The following is a 27,031-nucleotide window of genomic DNA, read 5'->3' as shown; positions in this document are numbered from 1 at the left end:
AGTTGCTGAAAACCTCAATAAGGCCACTTCATTTTATGGCTGCATTGCATTATTTTTATAGCTGTTTTTGTAAACGCACACTTCAGGACATGTACCACTTGTACCATGTATCCACACTGTTAAAAATAAAGAGTAACCACCACTCTGAGAGTTCCCAGTATAGGGAGGATTTAACACCCCTGGAGAGTAACTAACACTCTGAAGAGAATAACCATTACTCTGAAGAGTAAGGGACACCACCTTCAGAGCATGTATTACTCCCCAGTTACTCCTTTGGAGTAATGGTTAGTAATGGTCCAGGGGTGTTAAATCCTCCCTACACTGGGAACTCCTTGAGAGTTGTGGTTACTCTTCATTTTAACAGTGCAGTATGCATTACAACAGAGTATAAAGAGGTTAGGGAATGTCACGTCATAATATGATGGTGTGTCAACTTGTTACTTGTCCATTGGTAGACTGGCATTGGTAAAACTGTAGAAGTACTTTGTTGGCTTAGTTTATCAACTTCCAAGTGATGTGCTATAAAGAACTGAAGCTTACGACATTCATTAGTTAGTGAAAAGTATAGCATCTCTGTTTAAATACTGAACATATCCATGGTCCGATAATATACATATATAATATTTAACATGCTGCAATATTAGATGATGGTAAATTGTTTGAATAAAGAAAAAAGACAGGTATATATGATCAATGCAATGTATACTCATTGTACATCAGTTAGTTATTTCTTTGGCTACATGTCCATCATTTTTATTTCCCTTTCTATTAGTGGCTCCTTAACAAATCCTAAAAGACGTTCCATTTTAGACACTTCATTTTCCTTGGAATAGTTCTTTTCCTATTCATCATTTAAAAATAATAAATACTAAAATAATATATATAATTATTATATTGGTGACCAGCTAAGCAAAAACATGAGTGTCACTTTATGTAAAATCGTAAAATTTCTTTCGTACATCTCTGTAAGGCAAAAGGAAGAAGGGTATTAACTATACAAGCTACACAGTGTGTGTGAGAAACAGTGCCACAAGGAAACTCCTTATGAGATAAATCTTATGTTATAAGAGTTTCAACAATTTGACTGAGAACTGGAGCAATTAAAATCTTCATTATTTTTTTGTGGATAAAAAAGTACTGAGACTCAGCTGGTCACATTTACTAAAACGTAATTACCTTTAAAGCTTTTCTCAAGTTTGGTGAAAGCTTGAAGCTTGTAACAGCACCCCTATAGTGAATGATTAAAGAACAGTAAACACACATTGAAATATAAACATTACTGAATACTACCCTCAAATTTTCTTTACTACTATATATGACCAATCAAATCAAAGCATGCCTTCAATTTTTTTTCTACAAGTGGAGGGGGAGGCAGAATCATACAAATATAAATTTAGTGCTAGTACCAGTATTGATTGATATTCTGCACTATAAACTATTACATATTTACCTATCATCTCCAACTATAATGATAGGATGAACTGGATTAAACTCGACGTGTGTTAGTTTAGTGTTCTTCTTTTGCGCCACTGTAAATAAAATGAAAATATCAAAAAGAATATTTTGTTAGATGGTGCACTGTTGAAAAATCACATCAAGTAAACATTAAACATATAATATAGATATTGTATTAACCTGATTGAACAGCTAGTGGCTCATATTTGTTCACACTTAAATCAAACACATGTACCTACAAAGTGACAAGATATGATTACAAGAAATAGTATAGTCCTACCAAAACAACAATGTTGTTCATTGCACACATGTAGGTATCAGCCATTGTAGTGCTGTATGGCTTGAACCAGTGCAAGAGACCAACTCGATACATATTAACAGTAACAGGGAATAATTGCGTTTAGCCAATTCCAGTCATTTTAATTTGCCAATAGCTCTATACAGTACCGATACTGACACGTGCATATATGTACCACAAACCATGACTGATAAGAAATACGTTTACTTTAGTCATTCATAGACTATATAGCACTCCATGAGTCTCTGTTTATGGCACATATAGCTTAATTGTTGTTGGGTAAACAACTTTTGGTGATAATCAAGCCCACACATGAGTGATTTGACAAAAACACTTCTACGAAATGTAATCAAATGGAATTTTGCATGCACAATAGAACATGTCAACAAGGTGGTACCAGTAGCAACATCATACAATGGACCATGAGGTATAGAACAATAAAAACGTTATATAGCTTCTATTACAGACTACACCAAAAACTGTCGTACTTTTCCATCCGCTGTAACAGCAGCAAACACTGTAGATGCATAAGGAGACCACACCACATCCCCTACTGGACAATTTAAGTCGTAGGAAAACATCGGGTCCCTGTATAGGTTATAATACATGATGTACATGGTACACACATGGTCATTACTTTTGAGTATCATCCCATATTTTCACTGTCCAGTCAGCACTACATGATGCAAATATGTTTTGATGAAAAGGATTCCATTTGACTGTATATACTGCCAAGTGATGTGCCTAAGAAGAATGCACATGCAAACATGTTGTGTAAAACAATTCATACTTACTTGACTTATTGCAGGTACCTATCAAACCTAATTTTACTAACTTAGCTGTCTTAGCCATCTTGCTTACAATGTCTCAATAAATATTTTAAGAATAGTACTTAGCCATAAATGTATTAAAAGTTTGAGTATAAAAAGTTGTGCAATAATTTGCATAATCTGTTTACAACATTTAAAAGTCAAGTATTATTCTATTGGGTTAACATACACTAGTAAAGAAAAGCTCATTTCCAATGATTTATTTTAACATGCTTCACATAGAGCAGGCACCAGTGCTAGCAGAATGGCATTAAGGTCCTTCATTAATTTGACAACACAATAATACAATACCTACCTCATACACATCAAGGTAATGAGTACTGTATGCCTTGGAACATTTGTATAGTTTTCCATCTTCTGTTCCTATAGATAAATATTTAAATCCATCCTTATAAATGTATTTACAATACTGGACATATTATTGTATACTGTACAGTGAAACCTGTGTAGCTAATAGCTTCGGATAACAAATAAAACAATCCAAATCTAACAAGGGTACATATAGTCTTCAAAAATAACCAGTGTTTAGAATATATATATATATATATATGTGGCAGCAGCAAAGAAAGGGTTGCAATCATTGTATGTTTAATTATAAACCATATTACACATATACAATTGGGAGAACCCCACACTCTGTGGAAGTCAGTTCAACCACAGTACAAATATCACATTCCCCAAAAGTTCACACTGTAGCAACTGGTCACTTGCTTGCACACTATTGATGGACTGGTATGAAAAGAAATGTGCAAGGAATGTGGTAGAGATGACAGGGATGTGATAGGCTTATATACAAAGGAAATTGAAAAAGGACAAGCTTGCAATTTGCTAGTGCAACACAATTATTTTACTTTAATACCAAAAGTTCAAAGGTTTATGCTAAGGTGCTTGGCAATAAACAAACTTGATATGCACCTTGAAAGGACATACACTGGAGTACAAAGCAGACAGAGGAACTACTGTATGTATTTTGTGTGTACATACTCTTTGTAATTATAACCATGTACATGTGTCAGTATATCCTTAACAATAGTATACACTTACCGACAATATAAAGATGGTCTTGCATTGTGTTAAAATCAAATGCTGTTCCTGATGCTATGGTAACATCAACATACACTTAATTAATTAGAAGAAGCACAATTAACTAACAGTTTCAATTAAGTGCTAACTTTTGTATTTTGAAAACCATATATCTGCACTTCGTACAATGTACCGAGTTTAACATCTATCTCTGCTATGTCCCCAAATGTTGCATAAAAATCTTCCTATACTCATGGTACATTCCCTTTTCCTAATACCAAATATATAAGAGATACTGTCAAAGCCTTTTTCTTGCTAAACAATTATGACATTTAAAAGAAATACACATAATGATCTGGTTGCATGGTATATTGTGCACAGAAGCTATTTAGGAAAAACAAAGGCCCACGTATAATAAAAGCTACAATGGCATTAAATGAGGCTTCAAGTTGAGTGCTCTTTCTATTTTAGATGACAGAAATAGCATACAAAGCCATTGACATGCTGCCTGCAAAATGAACATACAAAGAAAGTCTGTAATCTAACACACACACAACACACACACACTTCTATGTATGAAAGTAATGGCTAACTATGTTCTATAATCATATTCCAACTTCAACTACATACTAAAACAGAAATGCAACTGTCTTTACAAACCTATTGCTGTAGTTTGGATTCCTTCTGGTCCACTTACAACTTCTCCAGGTACTTTTAAAACAGTCATGTCCTGGTACTGTAGTTCATTCTACATTGTTTTCAAAATTTCAACAAAAGTGGTGATGATAATATTAAGTATTACTACCTTGACTATTGTCCATGAGACAATTCTACCATCTGATGATGTTGAAAAGAAGTTAAGGTTGTTATCATTATCATTCTTTTGCCAAGCAACCTATAATAAAATAAATATTTACAAATCATGTACTTTAGAAATATTGATTTAGGGATCTACATGAATTCTTACCAAAGCAGAGGACAAATTGTATCATACTTTGAATGATCGGAATTGCATATGCTATCAAAGGTGATGTTGAAATTGCCTAGAAAAGAAGTGTGCTCAAGGGTTAATCTATTGATTTTTGTCACCAAAGGACATTGAGGCAGGAGAGAAGTTGATTACTAGAGCTTTAAAATGAGTAAATTGGCACAATGATAAAGGTAGCAGTATTACTGTTATCCTTTTACTCACAGTTTTCATACTGCTCAGTGCCACCAAGAGTATATAATAGAAACCAAGAGTGTCGAACGGTGTATTAGCCCGTGATTAATCATTGCGTAAAGTAACACGGATATTTCAGTAATTGTTTGTTTACGTGAAATGGTAATTTGAAATGCGTACGTGGCAAAGGGTCTTTGTTCGCCAGTTTTCCGTGTTATTCAGCCAAGTATTCAACAGTTATTGTACAAAGAAAGTGTAGTAAGGACCCAAGATAACTCCAGCTCGCTAAAACAACGGTTGCACAAACAAGCGTGTTGCCACGCCTTTAGGGATCCGCTTTGCAGTGCCAGAACTTAAGCATTAGCCAATCCCCTTTAAAGCTATCATGTTTTTGCTTGGTTTAGTAGCCGAATTGGGCTAAATACAGCAACCTTTAATGGCAATGAAAGTGAACGATTACTGAAATATCTGTGTTACTTTATGCAATGATTAATCACGGGGTAATACACCCGTTCGATACTCTTGGTTTCTATTATATACTCTTGGTGCCACATGTATGAATTAACAGTGAACTGGTCTATAGTTGTAGTTGCATGCATTCATCAAATAACTCTTGTTAAAGAAATCAGACTACACTATATGTGGGTCATTCCATGTCAAATCAACAAGGAATTTAGGGTCACCTCTCGGATTTTGACGAAACTTGGTGTATTTGTAGTACCTGTGGTGCTTATCACTTATGCAAATTTTTAGCTCTATACATTCCATAGTTTCTGATTTGTGACCACAAATATTTTGAATATTTCATGAAAATTTGGTCCATCTCTAGTTATAAAATTAACTGCAACTTTGCACTGTGTAAATATTTTTAAATGCAATTTTCACTGATGGAAGACTGTTGATTGACCTTTTCAGTGTTCCCTAAATTACGGGATATCTACTTAATTTTGGTTCAAAAGTACTTCATTGAAAACTTTAATCCTTTATATTTTGAGAAATGCTGCTTGAAATTTTTCACATTCTTTAGTGAATAATGATTGGGTCATGGTCTATGTTTGATAAAATTTTTGTGGTGGGACCACAATGGGTTCAAGAGATATAATGAATTATCTTGTGGTATGCGGTGGAATTTGCAGGCTATTATTGCTGTATTGGAGTGTACACCTCCAATAACCACTCACAACAAGGCTATGCCAAGTTTGTCTTACAGAGTGAAGGTGTCTAGGTACATTGCAACCTGTATTAGTGACCACCTGTATTGAAAGGCCATCTATGTGCTGCAGTTAAGTTATTTTCTTTAATGAATAGCACCAAAGCATCAACCCTTTCTAGCAAATCCAAAAATGGTCCTTATTAGACAGGTTGACTATAAATTAAAGATCTGATCACCATGTGTCCATAAACATCATGTAAATGTTGTACCATATTTTCACAAGTACCTTCTTTATTAAGTTGAATCCCACTGTAGTGCATGTAGCCATATTTAAGTTCCGTATGTGGCTGCATAGGACATACAACAGAACTCCTCAGAAGGGATACCTGGATACCTTGATAACGAGGACACCTGTTTATACACTGTATTCCCACTCTAGCAGTGCACATACATTTAGACCAAGATACTTCTGTGGCTTCTGTAATATGAGCACTTGATTATGGTCCTAGCAATGGAGGGGTTTTACCATATACATGCATTAATTGTACCTCAATGTGTGAAATTAATTATTACATTACTGTACATTCACGACCACTTTGAAGATCAAGTCATAGATTCATACACATACTCTTGTAGGAAGTAAACATGTCGACCACATATTTAACATTTACCTGTACTGATCTTCAAAATGTGAACACAAAATGCTTTGAAAAACCATTAATTTTAGTAATTACAGTACTATAAATCACGCAATGAGGTGCAAGCAAGTGTTAATAATATAAAAACTTTTGGTACAAGTAATGCATCTACTGTATATAGTGTAACTCTTCTATTCCCTGGACCATTGATGAAGTGTTCATTTTTGAGAAACCACAGACTTGTTTTGGGTCCAAAATGTATGTACGGTTATAAAGTAAGATCATGAGGCTATCAAGGTACCCAGATATCCTTTTTGAGGAGGTCTGTTGTACCTATGCAGCCATGTACGTAACTTGAATAGTGTGGAGTGGGGATATGTATGTAAGTGCATTATGGCAAGATTTTACTTAATAAATAAGGTATAACTGAAGAGATGGTACAACATTAATGTGTTTTGAGGAGGTCTGTTGTACCTATGCAGCCATGTACGTAACTTGAATAGTGTGGAGTGGGGATATGTATGTAAGTGCATTATGGCAAGATTTTACTTAATAAATAAGGTATAACTGAAGAGATGGTACAACATTAATGTGTTTATGGATGCATGATGATCTCATTTATAGTCAACCTGTCTAATAAGGACCATTCTTGGATTTGCTAGAAAAAATTGATGCTTTGGTGCTATACATTAAGATCCAATTAAAGTATAAATTAACTGCAGCTTATAGATGGTCTTTCAGTACAGGTGGTCGCTAGTACAGGTTGCAATGTACCTAGACACCTTCACTCTGTAAGGCATGGCCTTGTTGCGAGTGGTTATTGGAGTTGTACACTCCAATACAGTAATAAGACAGAAAATTCCACTGCATACCACAACATAATTCATAGTATCTCTTGAGCCCATTGTGGTCCCACCACAAAAATTTTATCAGACATAGACAATGACCCAGTCATTATTCACAAAAGAATTTGAAAAATTTCAAGCAGCATTTCTCAAAATATAAAGGATTAAAGTTTTCAATGAAGTACTTTTGAACCATAATTAAGTAGATATCCCATAATTTAGGGATCACTGGAAAGGTCAGTCAACAGTCTTCCATCAGTGAAAATTGCGTTTAAAAAAAATATTTACACAGTACAAAGTTGCAGTCAATTTTGTAACTGGAGATGGACCAAATTTTCATGAAATATTCAAAATATTCGTGGTCATAAATCAGAAACTATGGAATGTATAGAGCTAAAAATTTGCACGAGTGATAAGCACCACAGGTACTACAAACACACCAAGTTTCGTCAAAATCCGAAAGGTGACCCTAAATTCCTTGTTGATTTGACATGGAATGACCCATGTGTGTGTACAATGTGGTAAACTGACACATGTGCACACACCACACACACACCATTACCTGCCAAACAGGATCAGTATGTTTTCCTGTATTTGCAGTGGAATGATATATTGCATTAGGGCTCTTTAGTTGTAGATTGTATACACTGACAGAACCTTTACAAACACACGTAGAAGTCATTACAAAAATTAATGTATTATATTCTACATTATTGCACATATAGCACTTACAGCAATACTTTACCTTAGAATATGTACAGTGGAGAGGTAATTATCTAAACCTCAACTGTCCGAACATTCAAACACCAAAATGACTGCTCAATTAGAGTATTTTGTCAACAGTGAATGTTCTATTAGAGTGAACAATATTCTGTACATAACGAATGGTTGTTTGATTTACATAGTTTTCAGATATACAAACACACACACCCTCCCAATAATAGTTTGGATAATCAACTCTCCACTGTATATAACTTGTAATTACTACCACTATAGTGTAATCATCACTGAGACTACATGGATTATATCAAACATGCACAGAGATAAAATCAACCATGTTTCATTACTTATTTATTAAGACTTTACAGCACAAGTGCTGAAGGTCTGTAGGAGTCCTGGTCCTACGTACAGCTTGTTAAAAGTTGTTACAGAAAGTGTGTTTGAAAAAGTGGAGAAAGGAGAAATAATCCATGACTGGACATGGGCAGCCTTGAACCTGCAGCCATCCGATTATGTTTTACAGATTGTGCAAGTGGACATTGCTTTGGCAGCAATATATGCTAATGGTAGGTAAGTCTGACTGTAATACTTGCTTTACACATTTTTTTTGATTAACCCTTAAACCCGCATAATCCAGAAAACTGGATTTGATAAAAAACGAATTGAAAATGCACAATACTTTTGCCAATTTACGTAGGTGGTTACAAACAAGTATATCTCACGAAGCATTCATCTGATCACTTTGAAAAACAGATTTTATTACTTGGCAAAGAGTAAGCTATCTGCCTGTATATAAACTTTCAGCATACAAACAAGGAACTCGCCCACTACGATGCGCTGAATCATTTTGCGTCCTTCCACATTCGTATTGTCATTGCATTCGTCCGACAGTGATGATATCACGTGATATCTATATATCAACTGAATCGCCATCACGTGAGGAGTAATATGAAACCAAGCAAAAGACGATACAACAAAGTACGGCCAAGTTATGGCCTTTTGTACATCGTTACGTGAAGAAGGAAGACGGAGGGATAGTTCTTTAACTCTTTCAAAGTGAAGCGAGTATCTCTGGGTTGGACAGACCCAATGAAGTATGAGACCATTCAAACCAAAATTTAACGGTGAGTAAGATGGTGTGTGTTGTTTTTAGATAACTTTAACAGTTTTTGTGTTATAGACTTTAGTTTTACAAGGCATGCATGCAATCCAGTTTACTGGATTGTGCATTTTATAAAACAGCTGCGGGTTTAAGGGTTAAGATACTTACTGTGACCCTTACTGTAAATTTAATGCGCTTAGGCCATCACTGTAACCAAACTGCTTTACATGCATTCAAACTAATTCTGCTTTGGTAACGTAGTTAATACAACAATTTTACAACACTAAACTTCAATTGACTATTACTTGCCTGACTCAAACCAATTACAACTGACAAACATACAATAAATTTATATTTACCATTGTATAATCCAACTACTACAAGGAATGGATGTTCTGGATGTATATCAATACTCATTACGCCAGCATCAGTAGAGTACACATACCTGGATATAAACAATATGTTCATGCACTAGTACCTTGATTTATAAGAAAAATAATTGTACAACAGTTCGGAATTTAAGTTAGTAAAATTCATTACACTTGTTTCATTGGAGTAACACAATATCACTACAGCCTTTTCTTGACAACCACCTTTTGTTGTCAAACTAGGTTTTGCCATATAAGCTCTGCTGTATGACAGACATGGGAGAAAGGTGCACAAGAAGTCAGGTGTTCCAGATGTAACCGACTCATCACACATAAGAACACATAAAGTGACTCCAACACAGAAAATCAAAAGGCAGAAACCTTCATCCAGAGCACGGTTGTCACACATGAACCCAACTAGTCAAGCAAAGTGCAAAACACTTGCCCAATATCAGCAACAAGTAATATAAGAAAGTTACAAAAGTACGAAGAGAGCGAAGTACTAGAAAACCTCTATAAAGAAGGGGGTTAGAACAGTCATGCAAGACATCTGGATTACAGATAAGGACCGCCAAAGGGATGAGTTTACTCATGACCAGGCTACAAATGCTATATTCATTGTGGATAATAAAAACTTACCTTTAATTTTTGGTGGATGGAGTAATTACTGGAGTATGATAACAATATGAATGGGTAAGTTGCAAGGTCATTTTCTTAATACGCATTTTTTTACTACAGCATTGGCCATCTACATAAGAAGCCCAGCAGCATATGAAACTTCGAAACGGTTTAATATTCCAAAGCATCCAGCAAAGTCCACCCTACATTTCCACACTGGGTCATTTATTCATGAACCTGGGGCCAGTACTACTTGCATTGCTGAACAATATTTAATTTATAAAGAGTGCTGCAAACTTGGAAAACAAGAACTCAAAGCTGATGGAGCTATCATATTCAATGAAGTGAAAGTTGTGTGTCAACTGGTATGGAATTCTCATAGCCATAATATAAGAAGATAAATAAATACAAGGTGACCTAATGTATACATACACACACACACACACACACACACACACACACACGCACGCACACGCACACATACACACACACACACAAACAATCTTCACTTGAATCTCCTTCACCTGGACAAATATATACTGCTTACTGTATAGGAGAAGGGGTTACAGACGAATGGTGGTAGGAAGAACAGTGCAGAGCAATCATACAAATAGGCTGAAATAGCCACTCTGTTATACTTAGTTTACATCCTCACTCATTCAATAGCTATCATGTGGCTTTTCAGCTTTATACATAAGCATTCAAAATTTGTATAAACAATGACCATACCATAATGTGAATAAAACGTAGACTTACTCAGGGTATGTTGGATTCTTCAAAGAATGAAAGCAAATCATTCCTTTAGTCTGAGATCCAAAATCATCTATGATAAGTATCATTTGTCATAAAGCAATGTAAATATATAAACATGTATGGCTTTACCTATTAATAGCTGAAACAGTATGTGGATAGTATTCGTACATTGCTTATATGTTTACTTACAAGATCCATGAGCAACAGCAAAAAGGTCATTGTAGAGGGGATTCCTGTACATTAACAAAACACAAGTTCCATTCCATATTTCATATTTAATAACAGAGGTCTTCAGGAATGCGTATATATATGGGACTCTGTTACATCATGTGAATAGTTGTGATATTTTACAGAACAACGCGGAACTTTAAATCATTGGGAATTCTAATAGCATCTTGAAAACCACCAGTGGGAACTGGCCAATGAATGAATACATGTATATTGTTAAGCAGCTACAGTGAAACATATGTAGACACTTGGTAATAGTCCCACAGTATCCCTTTTGTGATTCCCATATTTGGCCTAAAACTTCTTGGTGACTAAAGTAATACTTTTACGACCCTAACAAACATCCACCCTTCATTGTTTCCTTTAACAACCATTACTGAGGTCATGTTAAAATGATCCATACGTCTAGACCTTGATATTGTGTGGCTATCAACATGATGTAACAGTGTCCCACAAATATACATGTTCTTGATTCTTCTGAAGACCTGTACAGCAGAAGGAATTACAAATATTACTGCTACAAGTTGTTGGCCTTCCCTTTAAACTTGAATCTGTGCTATATGCTGAGGAATACATAAAGGAGAACACAACTCAAAAGTACGAAGTTGATTAGAAGAAATACATGATTGCTGGTCTTGTATATAAATGCCAGTTACATATAATTACTGGTCTTGTTTAGTGGTCAGGGTACAAGTTTTCCAGGGCCGACAATACAGTGTATCGTATTTGACCAGTTAATAGCCGCGGCTCATACAATAGCCACCCGGATAGTAGCTGCTTCATAGCCTAAAGAAATATTGTCATAGAACCTCCCTCGGGATAAGAGCCGCAGTTTGTATCTGAATATACTGATACAAGTGTTGATAAGATACATTTGAAGCAGAAACCAGGCAAAAGAGTTGTTTTAAGCCAGGAAATAACGTTTTTGAGAAAAGTTAAAATGAATGATACTATTGAAGGATGATTAAACAAGGTCAGTCACTCATGAATCAGTATAAATGTCATGGGCTGCTGCCACACAAGCCCATAGTAGCCGCCCTCAGATAGTAGCCACAGGGCTTTCCTTGCTGAAAGTTACAGTAGCCGCGGCTATTAACCGATCAAATATGGTATAAACAGTACATTATATCACAAATTAATGCATCAAAGCATACAGCAATACTTGCAAAACTACTTTTGTGCTTCAAATTCTCTTCAGTAATTATATATGAGTATACATTGTGCCCAGAATAATCATTTGCCAAATTAGGTCACACTTTAGTTAGTCTCTTTTATGTTAGCACTTGCATACAATAAGTGCACTTGCACAAGTTCCAGCAGGTGTTAGATTCAAGATGGCACTGCACACTCAAAGACAATGTCGAGGCAGTTGAGCAGGGGACATTAACCATTTGAATACAATCGCTTGTACTGTAATAAGAACCTGTTTTTGTATTTTGGTGGGAAATACAAACCTCCTATCATACATACCAAATGGTGTTTCTATAATTTAGAGTGTATATACACATCCTTACCAACACATAGCAGTTACAGCCATTCTTTTAGATTTGTTATATGTAAATCTCCACAATGGTAACAAGCTACCTTTACCATCTTTGTATTCATCACTGGCATCATTCCAGTAACGAAAATCTGTAATAAAAATGTAAAAACATTTGTGATCTTGTGGCATATATACATGTTATTAATAAAAGCATTCACATGTGTTGAAAGAAGATATTTTTTGACATCGTCCTCTTGCTACATTAATGGATGAATTTCATAATAATAAAAGTTGCCTCTAGCAACTTGAATTTTACAATATTTGTAGGTAAATGTCTATAGTAACATCTCCAAATGTTAAAAGGATAGCTATAGGTCATGAGATATAACATTTTAAAGTTCGTTGTTTTTCCATACATTGTCCATGAGAGGGGGCAACAGTTGCCCCTTCTGGGCAATCACATAAATAATGTGTAGGAAAACAACAAATTCAATTAATGTCATTTCTCAATTTAACATTATTTGTAGGTATGAATCTCACAATTAACCTCTCCAAATTTAAAACGACAGAATATATAGATCATGAAATATGACATTTTGAATTTTGTGGTTTTTTCATACATTATTTATGTAATTGCCCAGAAGGGGAAACTGTCAATGTATGGGAAAACTGCAAACTTTAAAATGTCATTCTCATGACCTATATATGCTATCCTTTTAAAAAATTGGAAATTGTACTTTTGACATTCACACCTACAAAAATAATGTAAAATTCAGGTTGCTAAGGCAATGGTTTAAAATTCCTTATGAAATTCATCTATTCCACCAATCCAGTGTTTATATGTAGTACATATACATAGCAAATAGCTACTGTGACTGTCTGCATATTATGTGACTGAATTTGACCAAACCAGGCTTCCATACATATCCAATTCTTTGACTTTAATCAATTGTAACATGACCTGCCAGCATGCTATTGACGTGAAGTTTTCACACATTGCTTCCATAACATTACAAAATGATGTTATGATCTCTCAAAGTCATAAAATTGGATGTGTGTGGAAGCCTGGTTTTGCCAAGTTCGGTCACATATAACAATTCCAACCTTGTGCTATATCATCAAAAGTGTTTTGATTGACCATTCTTTCCATTATTTTGGCAGCTTTATGAACACGAGAAATATCATCATTCTAAAACACAAATATTATTGTGATAATAAACTAAACCTGACATATATCCCATGATCAAATGAAACAAGCTACTAGTGATGATAGTACTATGGTAACAACAGCAATTGTGGAAATTTTAACATGTAGTTTATGACACCACAGCTTTGTAGCTATTGAAATTCCATTTAGTACTTTGGCTTTTGATATAGGCACAATGACAAATATAACTGCTGATATAGGGCTGACTAGAATGCAGAAGCAGTGAATATAGTGAGGTTTGTAGCAGCACCCAAGTAGTCCAGCTACCTGTAGCTTAATTTCCTTGGCTATCTGCAGAAAGCTGCTTTGTGCTTTGACAAAGTGTGTAGTGTTACATTTGTAAGTCATAGCACTGTCATGTTTAAAAATCATATTGTGTGAAATTCAGAGAAGTATGAAGATACCACAACAAACATGCTATGGTTTGAGAAGTATACAGGGTTCAACAACAAAAAAAATCTTCTTTATTTTAAGGTTGAAAGCGATATAATTATGATGAAATAAGGGGTTTACACTATAGCTACTACAAAAGTGTGGCATACTACCTGTAAATCCATAGAATTAACTTTCTTTTGCTTTCCATCCTCTTTTCCTCCACCTGTTTTAGTACTCTTCTTCTCTTTAGCTTTTTCTTGGGCTGCAATATCTTCAACATAAGCATCATAGATCTCCATCTATTAAGTGAAAATCAAGTGTATACGGTATACATTGAACACTGCTTATGCAAAGGCTCACGTATGTCTTGCTAAACACACATCATAATGATCACATAATAATTGACCATAAGCAGGGACAGATCCCGGAATGACAGTGTATGGGATGCACGTCAGGGTGGGTTCTTAGAAGGAGGTGCAGAGTTAAGGGTGGGAAAATGTAGAGATTTTATACATAATTTGTAAGGCAACCTTTTAAATGTGAGTTATCGGAATTAGTGCTACATATTTGACAATCAACTATGTATGATCTATAGCTATGGCATGCAATAAACGGTCACGTGATAATTTTTTCGTATTTTCCTATAAAGGTTTTACAAACGGAATATGGGTACATTTTTCTTAAATGCTGTATGCAGTGACTGCTCTATTAGAGTATTTAAATGTTTCAGGATTGAAAAGGAGGAGGCAAGTGCGCCCTTTTAATTGACAAACAAAATCAATGTATTTATGTTACAGTAAGGAGTTATTCAAATCACTGTACCATGAGTACCAAGTAGAAGACTAAGGTAAGTATTTTGTGACAACCAATGGAGCAAGGACTCAAGTAAAGCTGTTACTGTATTACACAAATTTGAAAGAAAAATATTACCACAGCAATTGTTTGTTTGTTTAGCAGTGCATGTATGCACTATTAGAGTGTTTGATCACATAGCTACTTAGATTTTAGATTCCCACTGCAATATAAAATTCAAAGGCACTTCTAGTGTATGCATGTATAGTGTACCTGATTAGCAGTAGCAGAAAAGTTAGCTCTAGGTGGTGGTTCAGTCATCGTACCACGCTCCTGTCATGAAAGTAAAGAAGTTACATACATGATACATACATAGGGACCACCAAGCAACATGATATCACAGTAACAATTCAATAATTAGTAGCTAAAGTAGGAATGACAGGTGCTAATCTATGTACTTCGTTTCAGTACCTTTTTTTTTAGATTCCTGTATACTTGATAAAATTTTTTTCAACCTAATTAATGATTCCTTTCTGGCTGACTGATTGACCTATGACATGTGTAACTTATTGGTTAATGAAATGGATTTGATTATTCACATTTTAGACATTGCTTAGATGAAAGCTGTGCCTCTGTGATTTTCGGTGGCATACTACGCAGGAGATGCAAAGTACCAACATTATGGAATACCGAACTTTTTATTTTCTTTTCTAGCACTATGTATGGGTAATGTGTATGTGTGTTCACTGAGTTGGTGACTATTAATTTTTGTACCGCTCCTATAATTGAATTGGAGCGGAGTAATTGCAGACATGGTTTGTATACTGTTCTCAGGTACAACATATGTAGCTGAAAATAAAGCAAAATGGTCTCTAGTATGAAGGTAATTGTTAAAGGTCACTCGGTAAAGTTTGAAATAGTTGAACTCAAATTTCTTTAAAGTATAAGCTAGGTCATGAGAAATACTCAGAGTGGTCTCAAGACAAAACAGAGCACTTAATCTGCTCACTTCAAGCTATATTGTTTTGTCTCTCGCCTTAAAATTTGTTTGTAGTACAAATATGCTACAGAATTAGAGTAATGTACCGTATAAACAGAAATTTTAGCGTGATTAAAACTGGCGATTTGGTGCAGCAATAATAGATATAGATACTAAGCAGACATACAGTTATATAGTAAGCAAGGTGCTCACCCACACAATTGGCTTTTAGCCAACTATGGGCATGTTCCTGACTTGATATAAACCATACGTACACTTGTCCATTAAATGTCTTACCCTAGATGGGTTGTTTTGTGTTTGTGAAGCTCTCTCACTGAAATTAAACTGGTTTACCAGCTTGTGTTCTTTTCCTCCTGATTTCTTTGCTTTATCATCCTAAACAAATCCAAATAAAAGTACTACAGTTATTTCAGCAAACTACAGTATTACCAAGCAAATGTATTGTCTGAATATTACAACTTGGGAACACTTACTTAAGATATGAAAGGCGAGGCTATTGTTTTAAACACTACTGTCTACCATGGGTTTAAAATGAGAGCTATGAATGGAGTTATACATCGAGTTGTGGGTTTCACTGGTATTACATGTAGTTGCCATATAGCATGAAATATGTGGAATTTCAATAAATACAAATATCAGATAATTTATTAATATATATTAGCAAGAGTATATAATATACTCTTGATATTAGCTATCATTTTATGTGAATTTTAGTATTGGACAAAGTCAGTGTACTACTAATTAACAGGCCCAATATCCAAGCTAAATGTATGTATAATCTTAATAATCACATTTCTTCTAACCTCTGTGGCACCATCATCTCCTCCACCTTTAGGTTCTTCTTGTTCATCCGTTCCTTCTTCTTCGTCTTCTTCTTCAGCATCTAATGGTAAAAAATTGCAACCTTTCTGACAAAACAGGATCCTGTATCATAGCTACTATGATTTTTAAAGGTAAGTTGAAAACAATGTGAATTCATTTGATACAAAAACAACTGTTGATTATTTTAAACAAACCAGTCTTTGTATGGTTTTCATGAAGGAAAGATACTTACAGAATGCGATTGAGTAATACCATTAACTCATGAAGTTTTGATATACACGAATGCCAACCTGTTGAGCAACACACTAATGGCAGCATGCCAATCCCTCGTAAACAATACATAATGACAGGCATGCTGGTCTCACACAACACATAATGGCAAGCATGCCAACTCCCTCGAACAACGCATAAAAGCAAGCATGCCGATCCTTCTCGAACAGCACATAAGGTAAGTGTGCCAATCCTTCTTGAAGGCCGGCGTGCCAATCATTCTTGAACAACACTTAGTTGTGTTTTTTGTTTCCTCTGCCAGGCAAGAATGGCATTGCCGACTGGCTTGAGGTTAAATTTAAAAATCAAATCAGTGTGCCCAAGTTTTCGAACATGCAATGGCAAAGCGTGCCAAACTGCCAATCCCTCTTGAATAACACATGGCTAAAGGCAAGAATGCCATGACACATGGCTAAAGGTAAGCGTGCCAATCCTTTTTGAGCAAAGTTTTTGAACAACATGTAATGGCAAGCGTGCCAGTCCCTCTTAAGTAACACATAATGGCAAGTTAGCCAATCATTCTTGAACAACACATAAAGGTAAGCGTCCCAATCGTTCTTGAACAAAGTTATTGAACAACATGTATCCCTCTTGAATGACACATGGCTAAAGGTAAACATGCCAATCCTACTGAACAACACATCCAGTGCTTTGAATAAGGCAAGCGTGCCCAATCCTCTTCAGTGACTGTATTGAACAACATGTAATGGCAAGCATGCCAATCCTTCTTGAACAAAGTTATCTAACAATGCATAAAGGCAAGCATGCCAATCCTTAACAACATGTATCCCTCTTGAATGACACATGGCTAAAGGCAAGCACAACCAACCCTCTTGAGTGCCTCTTGAGAATGGCACATTATAGGACAGCTCTCCAATGGTCAACAGCTAGAGGTGGAGCATAAAACTTTCCTCTTCAAGTAAGACGTGTTAATGTTGCAGTTAGGTTGCTTGATGAATCAAGTAGTAAAGGAATGTGGGCAAGTATTTAGTTGGATTTCATTGAGATTGTGACTTGGAAAACACACAATGGCAGGCGTACCAATCCTTCTTGAACAACACATAAAGGCAAGTGTGCCGATACCTTTTGATCAACACATAATGGTAGGAGTACCCAACCTTCTTTTCAACAGCATGTAATGGCAAGCGTGCCAGACCTTCTTAAACAACACATGATGGCAAGCACGCCAAACCTTCTTGAACAACAACACATCCAATGCCTGGAATTCCATACAATGGCAAATGTGCCCAACCCTCTTGAATGACTACCATGACCCTCTTGAGAGTTATTATGGCACACTATAGGACAGCTACGCAATAGCTAGAGGTGGAACCTAAGACTTTTTCTTCTTCAAGTAAGAAGTGTTGATGTTGCAGTTGGTTGCTTGATGAATTAATTCAGGACTAGGTAGTAAAATCAGTTGTAAAGGAATAAAGCAAATATTTATCCATTGAAATTGAAAGTGACCTAGACCCATCAGTTTTCTTGTTGGCATCATTTCCACACAACTTGGCAGTGGCATAATATTTTGGGTCACAGTGGTATCTACTGCGAACACCGCTTGCCTGACATCAGAAAGAAGACAAAGTTACAAGCTGTTTCCACTTTTGGCCTCACTGTACATGTCGATTCATCTGCTCTATCAGTTAATAGGCACTGGAGGGTGAATGCCTTGGCAAACACTCAGCTCATGAACACTGGAGGCTGGGCCCAAATGAGGCGTGGGAGATGTTTCTACTGTTCTACACACTGAGCTCACACTTTACACATGACGAACTCTACGAGTACAAATAAGTGGACAATTACTTGCGTTAGTCTACATGGGCTTGACAGGTTAGCCTTTCAGACAAAAGGATAGAAACATAGCGTTTTGTGTCTTTACAAGCAACAACTTCTGGCGAGTTCCTTCCATGTTTCCGATATAGCTAAACAAAAGTCTACTCCTCTGGCGACGAAGAGTAGGAAGGTCCTGATAATATTCTTAGTTCTCGGCTCAAAAATAGCAGCTCCTCAACTCACTATGACTCGTTTGTTGAACGTCGCTAAGTAACTTGTAGGCGGGAAGATTTTTCCAATTTAAAATGCCCAGTGCATGTGATGGCCACGCTGTGTTCTTGCTAGCATTTACTTTTTACTAGATGAAAATGAGAATTAGAGTTACACAAAAGTGAGAACCTTTTAGTTAACACTGTTTAGCCTGTGGTTAAACTTGTATTACCATTATAATTGTGTAATATGTAATATATTTAATAGTTACTATTAACTGTCCAACACTGTTTATGTAATATGTGACTGTTCAGAACGTGTGTATTGTATCTAGAGACACTACATAGTACATACCATCAGTATCACCACTTTGTATGATGAGTTGTCTTTGTGCCTCATCAGATTCTTTGTGAAGTAAATTGCTATCAAAAATAATAAATGCAACTTAGCAAGCGTTTAATGGCTTAAACACTATGATGTTTGTTGCTAGACTTACCCATCCAATGCAAAGTGTATAGCCAATTGCTCAATAGTAGTTGTATGTTTAAATGATTTATCCTAAAATGAGACATAATTACATTATAGACTATACAAAACTTTATAAAAGAATTTACAATAGTAACAAATTGACACGACAACAAGTATAAATATATAAGTATTGCAGGAGTACATGTCTCAACATGGAACAAGTCGTGCACATGTCCTGGTATTAAGCATGGAACAGATTCTATTTTAGTCCAACTGATTTAATAATTCACTGATGAACTATAAATACAATTCTTACAGCCTACTTACATATAAATGACAAGCATAATTTAATTACCTTGAAGTTATATCTCACTAAGTTTTTGGGTGCATGAGGATTTTCAGCAGTCAAGATGCGTGTAAATTCTTCTTTTAATTCCTATAAAATATAACTCAGTGTGAATAGTATTTAATATGTAAAGTTGTACTTATATCCCCAGTGTGTTGAAGTATCGAAGTACTTCACTGCCATACAACTAGTCTGAGTAACAACTAACTTATCAATCTGAAGTAGAGCCACTCAGACTAGTTCATGAAATCACAGATGGTATTGTTGTTATCAATAATTATTCAATAAAAACACTCAAAATACGGTTATTGAACAGTCCTTCAATTTCAGATAAACGAGGGTACAGATAACTGAATTGTTTCAGGGACAGATCCAGGGGGGGGGCTTTGGGGGCTGAAGCCCCCCCCCCCTTCATATTTAGGCTTTACTTGATCAATATGCTGAGTATTATAATGAAATTTTGTCTTAGCATAATTATATGATCACTAATAATACAAATATTCATAAAACCACCTTATAAACATCTTTCCAAGGTATTATCAGTAGATTTATGCTAAAGTTTATGCAACAAGGACCCGGATAAGCATTGGAGGTGTACAAGATCAAGATACTCTAATAGAGCAGTCAGCTAACTACTCTAATAGAACATTCACTGGAAACATGTAGTTGGTTCTGTTATGGAATTTTTCCAAATCTGCCTGCACCTATACATACAATGAAGTGCATTGGTCTGTTTAAAGGGCTTCATTCATCTACTTGTGTAGTAATATGTATGGCAATACTTAATTCAGGTACACAATTACCATTGAAAATGCTCTCAAATTCAATCTTGTATTGTTCAAATTTCAAAATTTTCCACTTTCAACATTATTATTCTAACATGCACCTATTCTTGGTTGTCTGTACCTACCCAAACTTTTCCATTAGCAAAATGCTTCAGAGAGCCATACCTATAATCTAAAGGCAGTATATAAAATATCTACAGGCAGAAAATATTATGAATTTTATGTGGAAATGTCTCCAAATTGCAGTATTTTAGCATCAATTTTTCAAAATTTCCTGGGGGGGCATGCCCCCAGACCCCCCTAGTTCCAGCATGCTTCGCACACCTCTACCCAAGAGATTAGTACCTTGACTTAGCCCCCCCCTTTTATAAATCCTAGATCCGCCCCTGTGTTTATATATTCAAGTGCACCTGTGTGTGAGTTCAATCACACAAGTGTAATTAATAAGTCAATGTATTTTATTATATTAGGATTCTGTTTGATTACTCTAATGTAACATACACCTATACCCTAGTAGAAAATATACTCGTTGACAAAATAGTCACTTCTACTGAATGGATAATCAATAACCCTTAAACCCGCAAAAACTTTTGACACAATATGGACATACATGCATGGCGACATGGGTATCTTAATTCTTATAGTCTACAACTACACACTGATTAAAACTCTGTTCACTGGGCTACTTGGAAGGTTAAATGAACACTGTTAACTGTAGTAGCTTACTTGATATGAAGTGATGAACAACAGCACGTGTCAAAATTTTTGCCACGTGTTTAATTTCGATTGTGGGTTTACTCACATGAGTTAAACATGGCCTGATAGAAAATTTAATGGCAAAGCGAATGGAACTTGTTGCAAGGTATTAGGAACAACCACCATCAAGTTATGTATCATTTTATAAAGATGTTATTTACAAGGCCAGTTTTGGCCTCACTGTTTATAATTAGCGTTAGCCCTAATTACGTAGCTATTATTTATACCACAAGTAGAATGACATAAATTGTGTAGCCATAGGATGGACACTATAACTTTGTGAAAGCTACACATATTTATTATGTTTAAATCCAGTTCTCTGGACTATGTGAGTTTAAGAGTTAAACAGTTAACTAAGAAAATGTAAATGACAGTCTGACATTGTAAGCCATAAAGAAATTTGGAAATGATGAACTAACAAGGCACTACTGCTAAACATTGCTGTAGTTACGACAGTTTTTTTGTTACTGGGACAAAATGCCATCCTCTCATCAACAGAAATGTGGTCACATAGCTAATCATTGTTGCGGGACATGCTCAACTTGATAGGTTATTCAAAGTTCCCTCCATACAGTACTACAATTAACCCTCATTTGTTACCCTATTCACATGTCCCATGAACAATTTACATACCTGCTCAGTTAACTGAAGTTGATCTTCTGGCTTCATCACTACTTTCGGCTGTCAAGAAACACAATATAGTACATTACATGATATTTAGCTGATGTACTAATGTATCGTATAAGCAGAAATTTTGGAATGGAATTAAAATTGGCACACTCACAAATCACCAAATTAAAACCTTGCCATACTTTATTATTAGCGTTTCTTTTATTTTAACCAATTGAACAGGCATATGAGAACAAGCAAGAAGCAAGGTGCTGTGTAAATATGTCCAAGTGGAGCTTCGTCAAATCTGACACAAATTTGCTAATAAATACCTGTATGGGAGGCACAAGTCTGTAGTAAAATCTTGCTATCAATGCACTGATCATGAACCCCAGCTGTAAGCCACCCTGCGGTTAATCAAATAATTCTACAATATTTTGTGATTTCACACGTTAATTAATTAAGGTCCTGCTCTTTCACTGGGAAGACGACAATACACACAACAGAGATCTTGTACAGGGAATGCACCCAGTCACTTCGTTTACTTTGTTTCCCTATGGTTTCACGTGAACTGACTCTATCTGGTATATACATGGGCCAGAATGTAGGCAACGAAGTAATCGTCTATACATTTTCAGAAGAGTTGCTACACAATTTGCTATCAATAGTGACTCCACTTTGCAACTCTCGCCAAATGCAAATAATCAAACAAATGTCAAATGCTCTGCTCGTCAAAATTTCTGCTTATATGGTACATCATGAAAATTGCAGTTAAAGCCGCTATCACCCTTAGACTACTGTACATGTATAACGAGATTTTTTCAAGGGGGGATTCTTTGTGGATTACTGATACCCAAAATTTCAAATTTTTGCTTCCTCAGGACATTTTAATACCCATCAAACTGCAAGTTTCAACATGGAAATTTTTGTGAAGAATGCCAATCCACAAAAACTGTGAAAAAATTCCCTCTTGAAAAAGCCCACTATATTAATGGAACGGCTGGAACTCATATAGTCATGTAAGCGTTAGCTTATTAGTACATTATCAAAGCATCATGTACACTAATGTAATATAGACACTGTCATCAATATAGCACTCGTGCTATGTACTGTTTCCACACTGTTGTGTTTCAGTCGTTTACTACGTAGAAACAAGCACTGCACAGTCAGCATAACTTTGAAAGCCAAAAAAACTTTATTTTCAAACAAGTGAGTTTCTAGTTTTTGGTTTACACAGGATCACGGTTCATTAGTTTAGTTCTGCTTAACATTATACATTAACACATAATAGGTGACATTAAAGACAACTTACTTGAACCCAAGCATCATCATACTCTTCATCAATACCCATGTCATCATCCTACATACAACATACGATATGTACATATGCATACACACACACAACTTTTGACAAAAAAAAACCTCATATTGTATTAGAGCGTTCAAATCTACATATCACATTGAGTGGTGATTTCACAAGCAAATGATGCAATAATTGCCCCACCTAACCTAATTATGCAGTAATTGTTTGCATAATACAATTAACATATTACCCAACCTTGATTCATGCACACATTGACATATATGAACATACAGATAGCCTATAGTTTAAAGAATTATTCAAACCTTTCTTCTTGGTCCTCTCGAAAAAGCATGTAGTTTTCCCTTAGATTCAGCAATACTTTTACTCAAAAGAGCCTGAGAAGATCTTTTCATCACAGAAGCTGCCTGTTAATAAACAATAGTCAAACAAAACAATACAACACACAATTACACTTGTGTGTGCACATTCCCCTATATACCACTTTGGGTGACAAATCCTCTCATAGGAATAAGGGGGGCTAGAGGAGCTACTCACTGCCGGAAGTGGAGTATGAAATTTACACTATTGCTGCATATGGAGAACAGTGTCCATTTCAACTGCATACGGAGGTGTGGTATAAGAATTCAGAGTTTTTTTAGGATCACATGACAGCCAACACATGAAGCCATTGAGGTACTAGCTGTGAATCAACACCTTTGAAGGTACATAAATGGGAAACAAGGTCAGTTTTCATTATACCATACTTTCTCCAAAAGGCACATATCAAGCCCAATCATTCAAGCTCATAGCATTAACCATTGAAGTGTATCAGCCAGTAGTCAGCCTATCAGCCAGTGGCCAGTCAGAAAATTGTGTTTAAAAAGTGTTTCAAGCTTTAGAAGGCATGTTTGGGCTTAACCAATACTGCCAGGTCATTTACTAGGTTTGTGTTTCAAAGGTAATTCGGCCCATGACCACCAATACACTGACACAGAAATACACAAATATTTAAATCAATAAACATACTCTACTGACCTTAAGGGTTGGTTTCCCTTTCCCGGATTTTCCTTTGATCATCCTGCTTTGCTTGCAAAATTACCTCCAGTGGAAAACTTAATGTGATCACAAAAGAAGCTGTTTACGCTGTACATAGAATAAATATAAATATAAATAACTATCACAATACAATACAAGTGCCTAACTATGTTCAGTAAAGGACTAACAATTTTTAAAAGGAAAATTTTACAAAATTCCATGATTATCAAGTTGAACACAGCTGGCTCAATGCTTTAATTATCCAGCCAATCATTTCTTAAATATATTTTAAATTTTGTCTCCTAAAATTTCCAGCCCGTACATAGTAGTACAAGAATATCAACACACATTAAGCACTCTAGGCCTTTAGTCTTGATGTAGCTTGTGAATCAAGTAATGCCCCTTGAGTTTCAATCTCCCTGGGTAAGCATTTCAAACAGGTGCTGCCAACCCAATGTCTAAACAATGAATAGTATGTAGATCTCTTTTTAAAAAATTATTTTTCAAAATCAATAATTATTCTTCTTTCTTGTTTTTTTAGTAAAAAACTTTGGTGAATGGGGTCCCACCATTAATTCCTCTTAATTAACGTGTCATCTGATCAAAAATATAGGATAGATTGCTAAGGGGCATATAAGTGTGCTATCTATGTATAAATGTACCATGTGTAAGTGTCATTTGATGGTTATGAATGTTGAGTACGATGTTTAGTTGTTAATACAGTGAAAGCAGTGCAGGCTATCGCGCATATACCAAAGCATTAATTTGGTTGAATCCCTCACAAGGCTGCACAGGGCAATGAACTGTGGTGCCTTCTTTCTTATCACTTGGAAGTGGTTTGAACCAATTTCAATGTTGCAACATGGTCTCGCTATATCTGCTCATGCGACTGCTAAAAAAATTGGTGGAAAAAAACTTTGGCAATTGAAATGCTATTCACCAAAGTTTTCTTACCGCCAAAGTTTTTTACCATATGGTACTAGATTTACTGTATACACACAAATTTTTGGGATGTAGATTTCATGGTTGCTCAGCTGTCTGCAAATTTTCATCCTTGAAAATCATCAAGACTAGCCCTATGCTAAATAACAGACAGCCTGAGTGAAAAATGAGTGATCCACGAAAATAAAACCGCAAAAATTCTGAAATTCATCACTCCATGCAAATTACATACTTTGAAAATTTGTATTAAGACCCCTTATATACCACCCAGACCCACAAGGGCACCCCGGGACTGGAAATGTGTTATGTGATACTACAGAAATCGTTTTGAATCCAACCTCAAGGTAAGTCTTGTTACAAAAAAGTTCCATTAATGTATTAAATAAGTCTGTCAGATAACACAAGTGCCTTATTATATAATAGAATTTTCTACAAAGCGGAATTGTAGGCTTGTGGACACTCCTAACCTACACGCTTGTGATACTGTTTACCTAGCAAGAACAAGCAAACCCTGTGGATTTATAACTTATTTGACATATATTAATACCCAAATCAATGTGAAATGTTTCTTCACATTGTGGGCTACGATCTGTGGCATCCAGTGTCGAACATCAAAATCCTGGGGTGATGCTCTAGTAGAACAATTGTTTGATTTGTTTCAGTCACAAGATCTTTTATATATACAACTATAGAGTATCCCTATATAGTAACAAGGGGCCAGTACTCCACTCATTTAAATCAAGATACTCAGTCATGTGCATTTTGTTCAAGATATTTGAATCAAAAATAATTGTCACCAAATTCAATTTCAAAGGCTGATTTTTTCAAAAGATTTGTGTGTGTGTGTGTGCGTGTGTGTGTGTGGGAGGGAGGGGGGGAGGGTGGTGCCAAGACAGCATGCTTTCAATGCTGCAACTAGTTACCACCCTTCATAGCTCCCACTTAAAACTTTGTTGCTGCACCTCTGATACCACTCAGATGCAATGAATATATCAGTATCACTGTAAATGAGTGTGCATGCAATAGAGAGTACCTTTTCCCAAACCCAGCTTTGCCTGGTGTGCCCCTCCCCTTGCCAGCTGCCCCTACCTTTCATCATTGTATGTAGACCTTAGATAACAAATCTATGGTTGTACCCACACAAAGCACTCTGTGTTCAAATGTACGCCCTACCCTCACTGTAAGTGCTTTGCATTGATATTGACCCGGGCAAAGGCACGCCCTTCAGTTTTATAAACAAGAGAGAGGAGCACCAACCTGGTTAGTACAGTAATGATGTGAGCCAATGAATATACAGGCGAGTATACAAGCTACTACTAGTTTGTATATCTATGATGAAAATATTGAAAGTGGCGCCGACAAGCGTAGTAAAAGCCTCATCGCGTTTAGGACATAGTGTGCATGTTATACATACAACGTACTTAAACATGCTATAATACCTCAAACTGTCTTCCGTGCAGGTTTATTTATACGCGCTCGTTTTACACGCAGTCACTCGTCCTGTCAACTTTCCTCCAAACGTGGTTGGCAAGGTTACAAAATCCGTTTCTAACCAGCCATCTTAATTAATATTATGGGGCACGTGATCAAAATAATGAAGTTTTGTCCCCGGGGAGCAGAGCACTCAGAGTAGCTATTGGAACATTTCTATTTCCCCAT

The 27,031-nt window shown here is 35.9% G+C and overlaps 1 protein-coding gene across 2 annotated transcripts; it reads right to left on the bottom strand.

Moving 5' to 3' along the window:
- Nucleotides 1–640: 640 nt before the first annotated feature.
- Nucleotides 641–26,937, bottom strand: LOC136268795 (dynein intermediate chain 2, ciliary-like). Of its 2 annotated transcripts, none has more exons than XM_066064256.1 (28): nucleotides 26,812–26,937; nucleotides 24,431–24,538; nucleotides 23,719–23,820; nucleotides 23,405–23,452; nucleotides 22,117–22,164; nucleotides 19,952–20,032; nucleotides 19,625–19,686; nucleotides 19,483–19,550; nucleotides 16,854–16,933; nucleotides 16,327–16,425; nucleotides 15,324–15,383; nucleotides 14,429–14,557; nucleotides 13,781–13,865; nucleotides 12,708–12,825; nucleotides 11,155–11,198; nucleotides 10,969–11,035; nucleotides 9,586–9,671; nucleotides 7,967–8,061; nucleotides 4,412–4,501; nucleotides 4,267–4,354; nucleotides 3,628–3,681; nucleotides 2,879–2,946; nucleotides 2,391–2,497; nucleotides 2,242–2,341; nucleotides 1,636–1,690; nucleotides 1,451–1,529; nucleotides 1,177–1,228; nucleotides 641–841 (listed from the first exon to the last, which is right to left on the bottom strand). In XM_066064256.1, exons 2-28 carry the CDS (start codon nucleotides 24,470–24,472, stop codon nucleotides 737–739), a joined length of 2,112 nt encoding a protein of 703 aa, XP_065920328.1. In that variant the 5' UTR covers nucleotides 24,473–24,538; nucleotides 26,812–26,937; the 3' UTR covers nucleotides 641–736. The 2 variants fall into 2 exon arrangements, with proteins under 2 accessions (XP_065920328.1, XP_065920329.1); XM_066064257.1 differs by having other exon boundaries at nucleotides 24,431–24,507; nucleotides 26,812–26,891.
- Between the last annotated feature and the right edge of the window lie 94 nt (nucleotides 26,938–27,031).

The sequence above is a fragment of the Dysidea avara genome, chromosome 10, assembly GCF_963678975.1.
Source record: "Dysidea avara chromosome 10, odDysAvar1.4, whole genome shotgun sequence".
Taxonomy (NCBI): Eukaryota; Metazoa; Porifera; class Demospongiae; order Dictyoceratida; family Dysideidae; genus Dysidea; species Dysidea avara.
Note: the sequence above shows the minus strand (reverse complement) of the source record. Positions and strands in the feature narration are given on the sequence as shown.

Coding starts and splice junctions, on each gene's coding strand:
- LOC136268795 (XM_066064256.1), bottom strand. CDS start 24,472: ATGATCAAAGGAAAATCCGGGAAAGGGAAACCAACCCTTAAG. Junction 3,682..4,266: donor AATCCAAACTACAGCAATAG/GTTTGTAAAGAC, acceptor ATGTTACCATAG/CATCAGGAACAGCATTTGAT. Junction 1,691..2,241: donor CTGTTACAGCGGATGGAAAA/GTACGACAGTTT, acceptor GTCACTTTGTAG/GTACATGTGTTTGATTTAAG.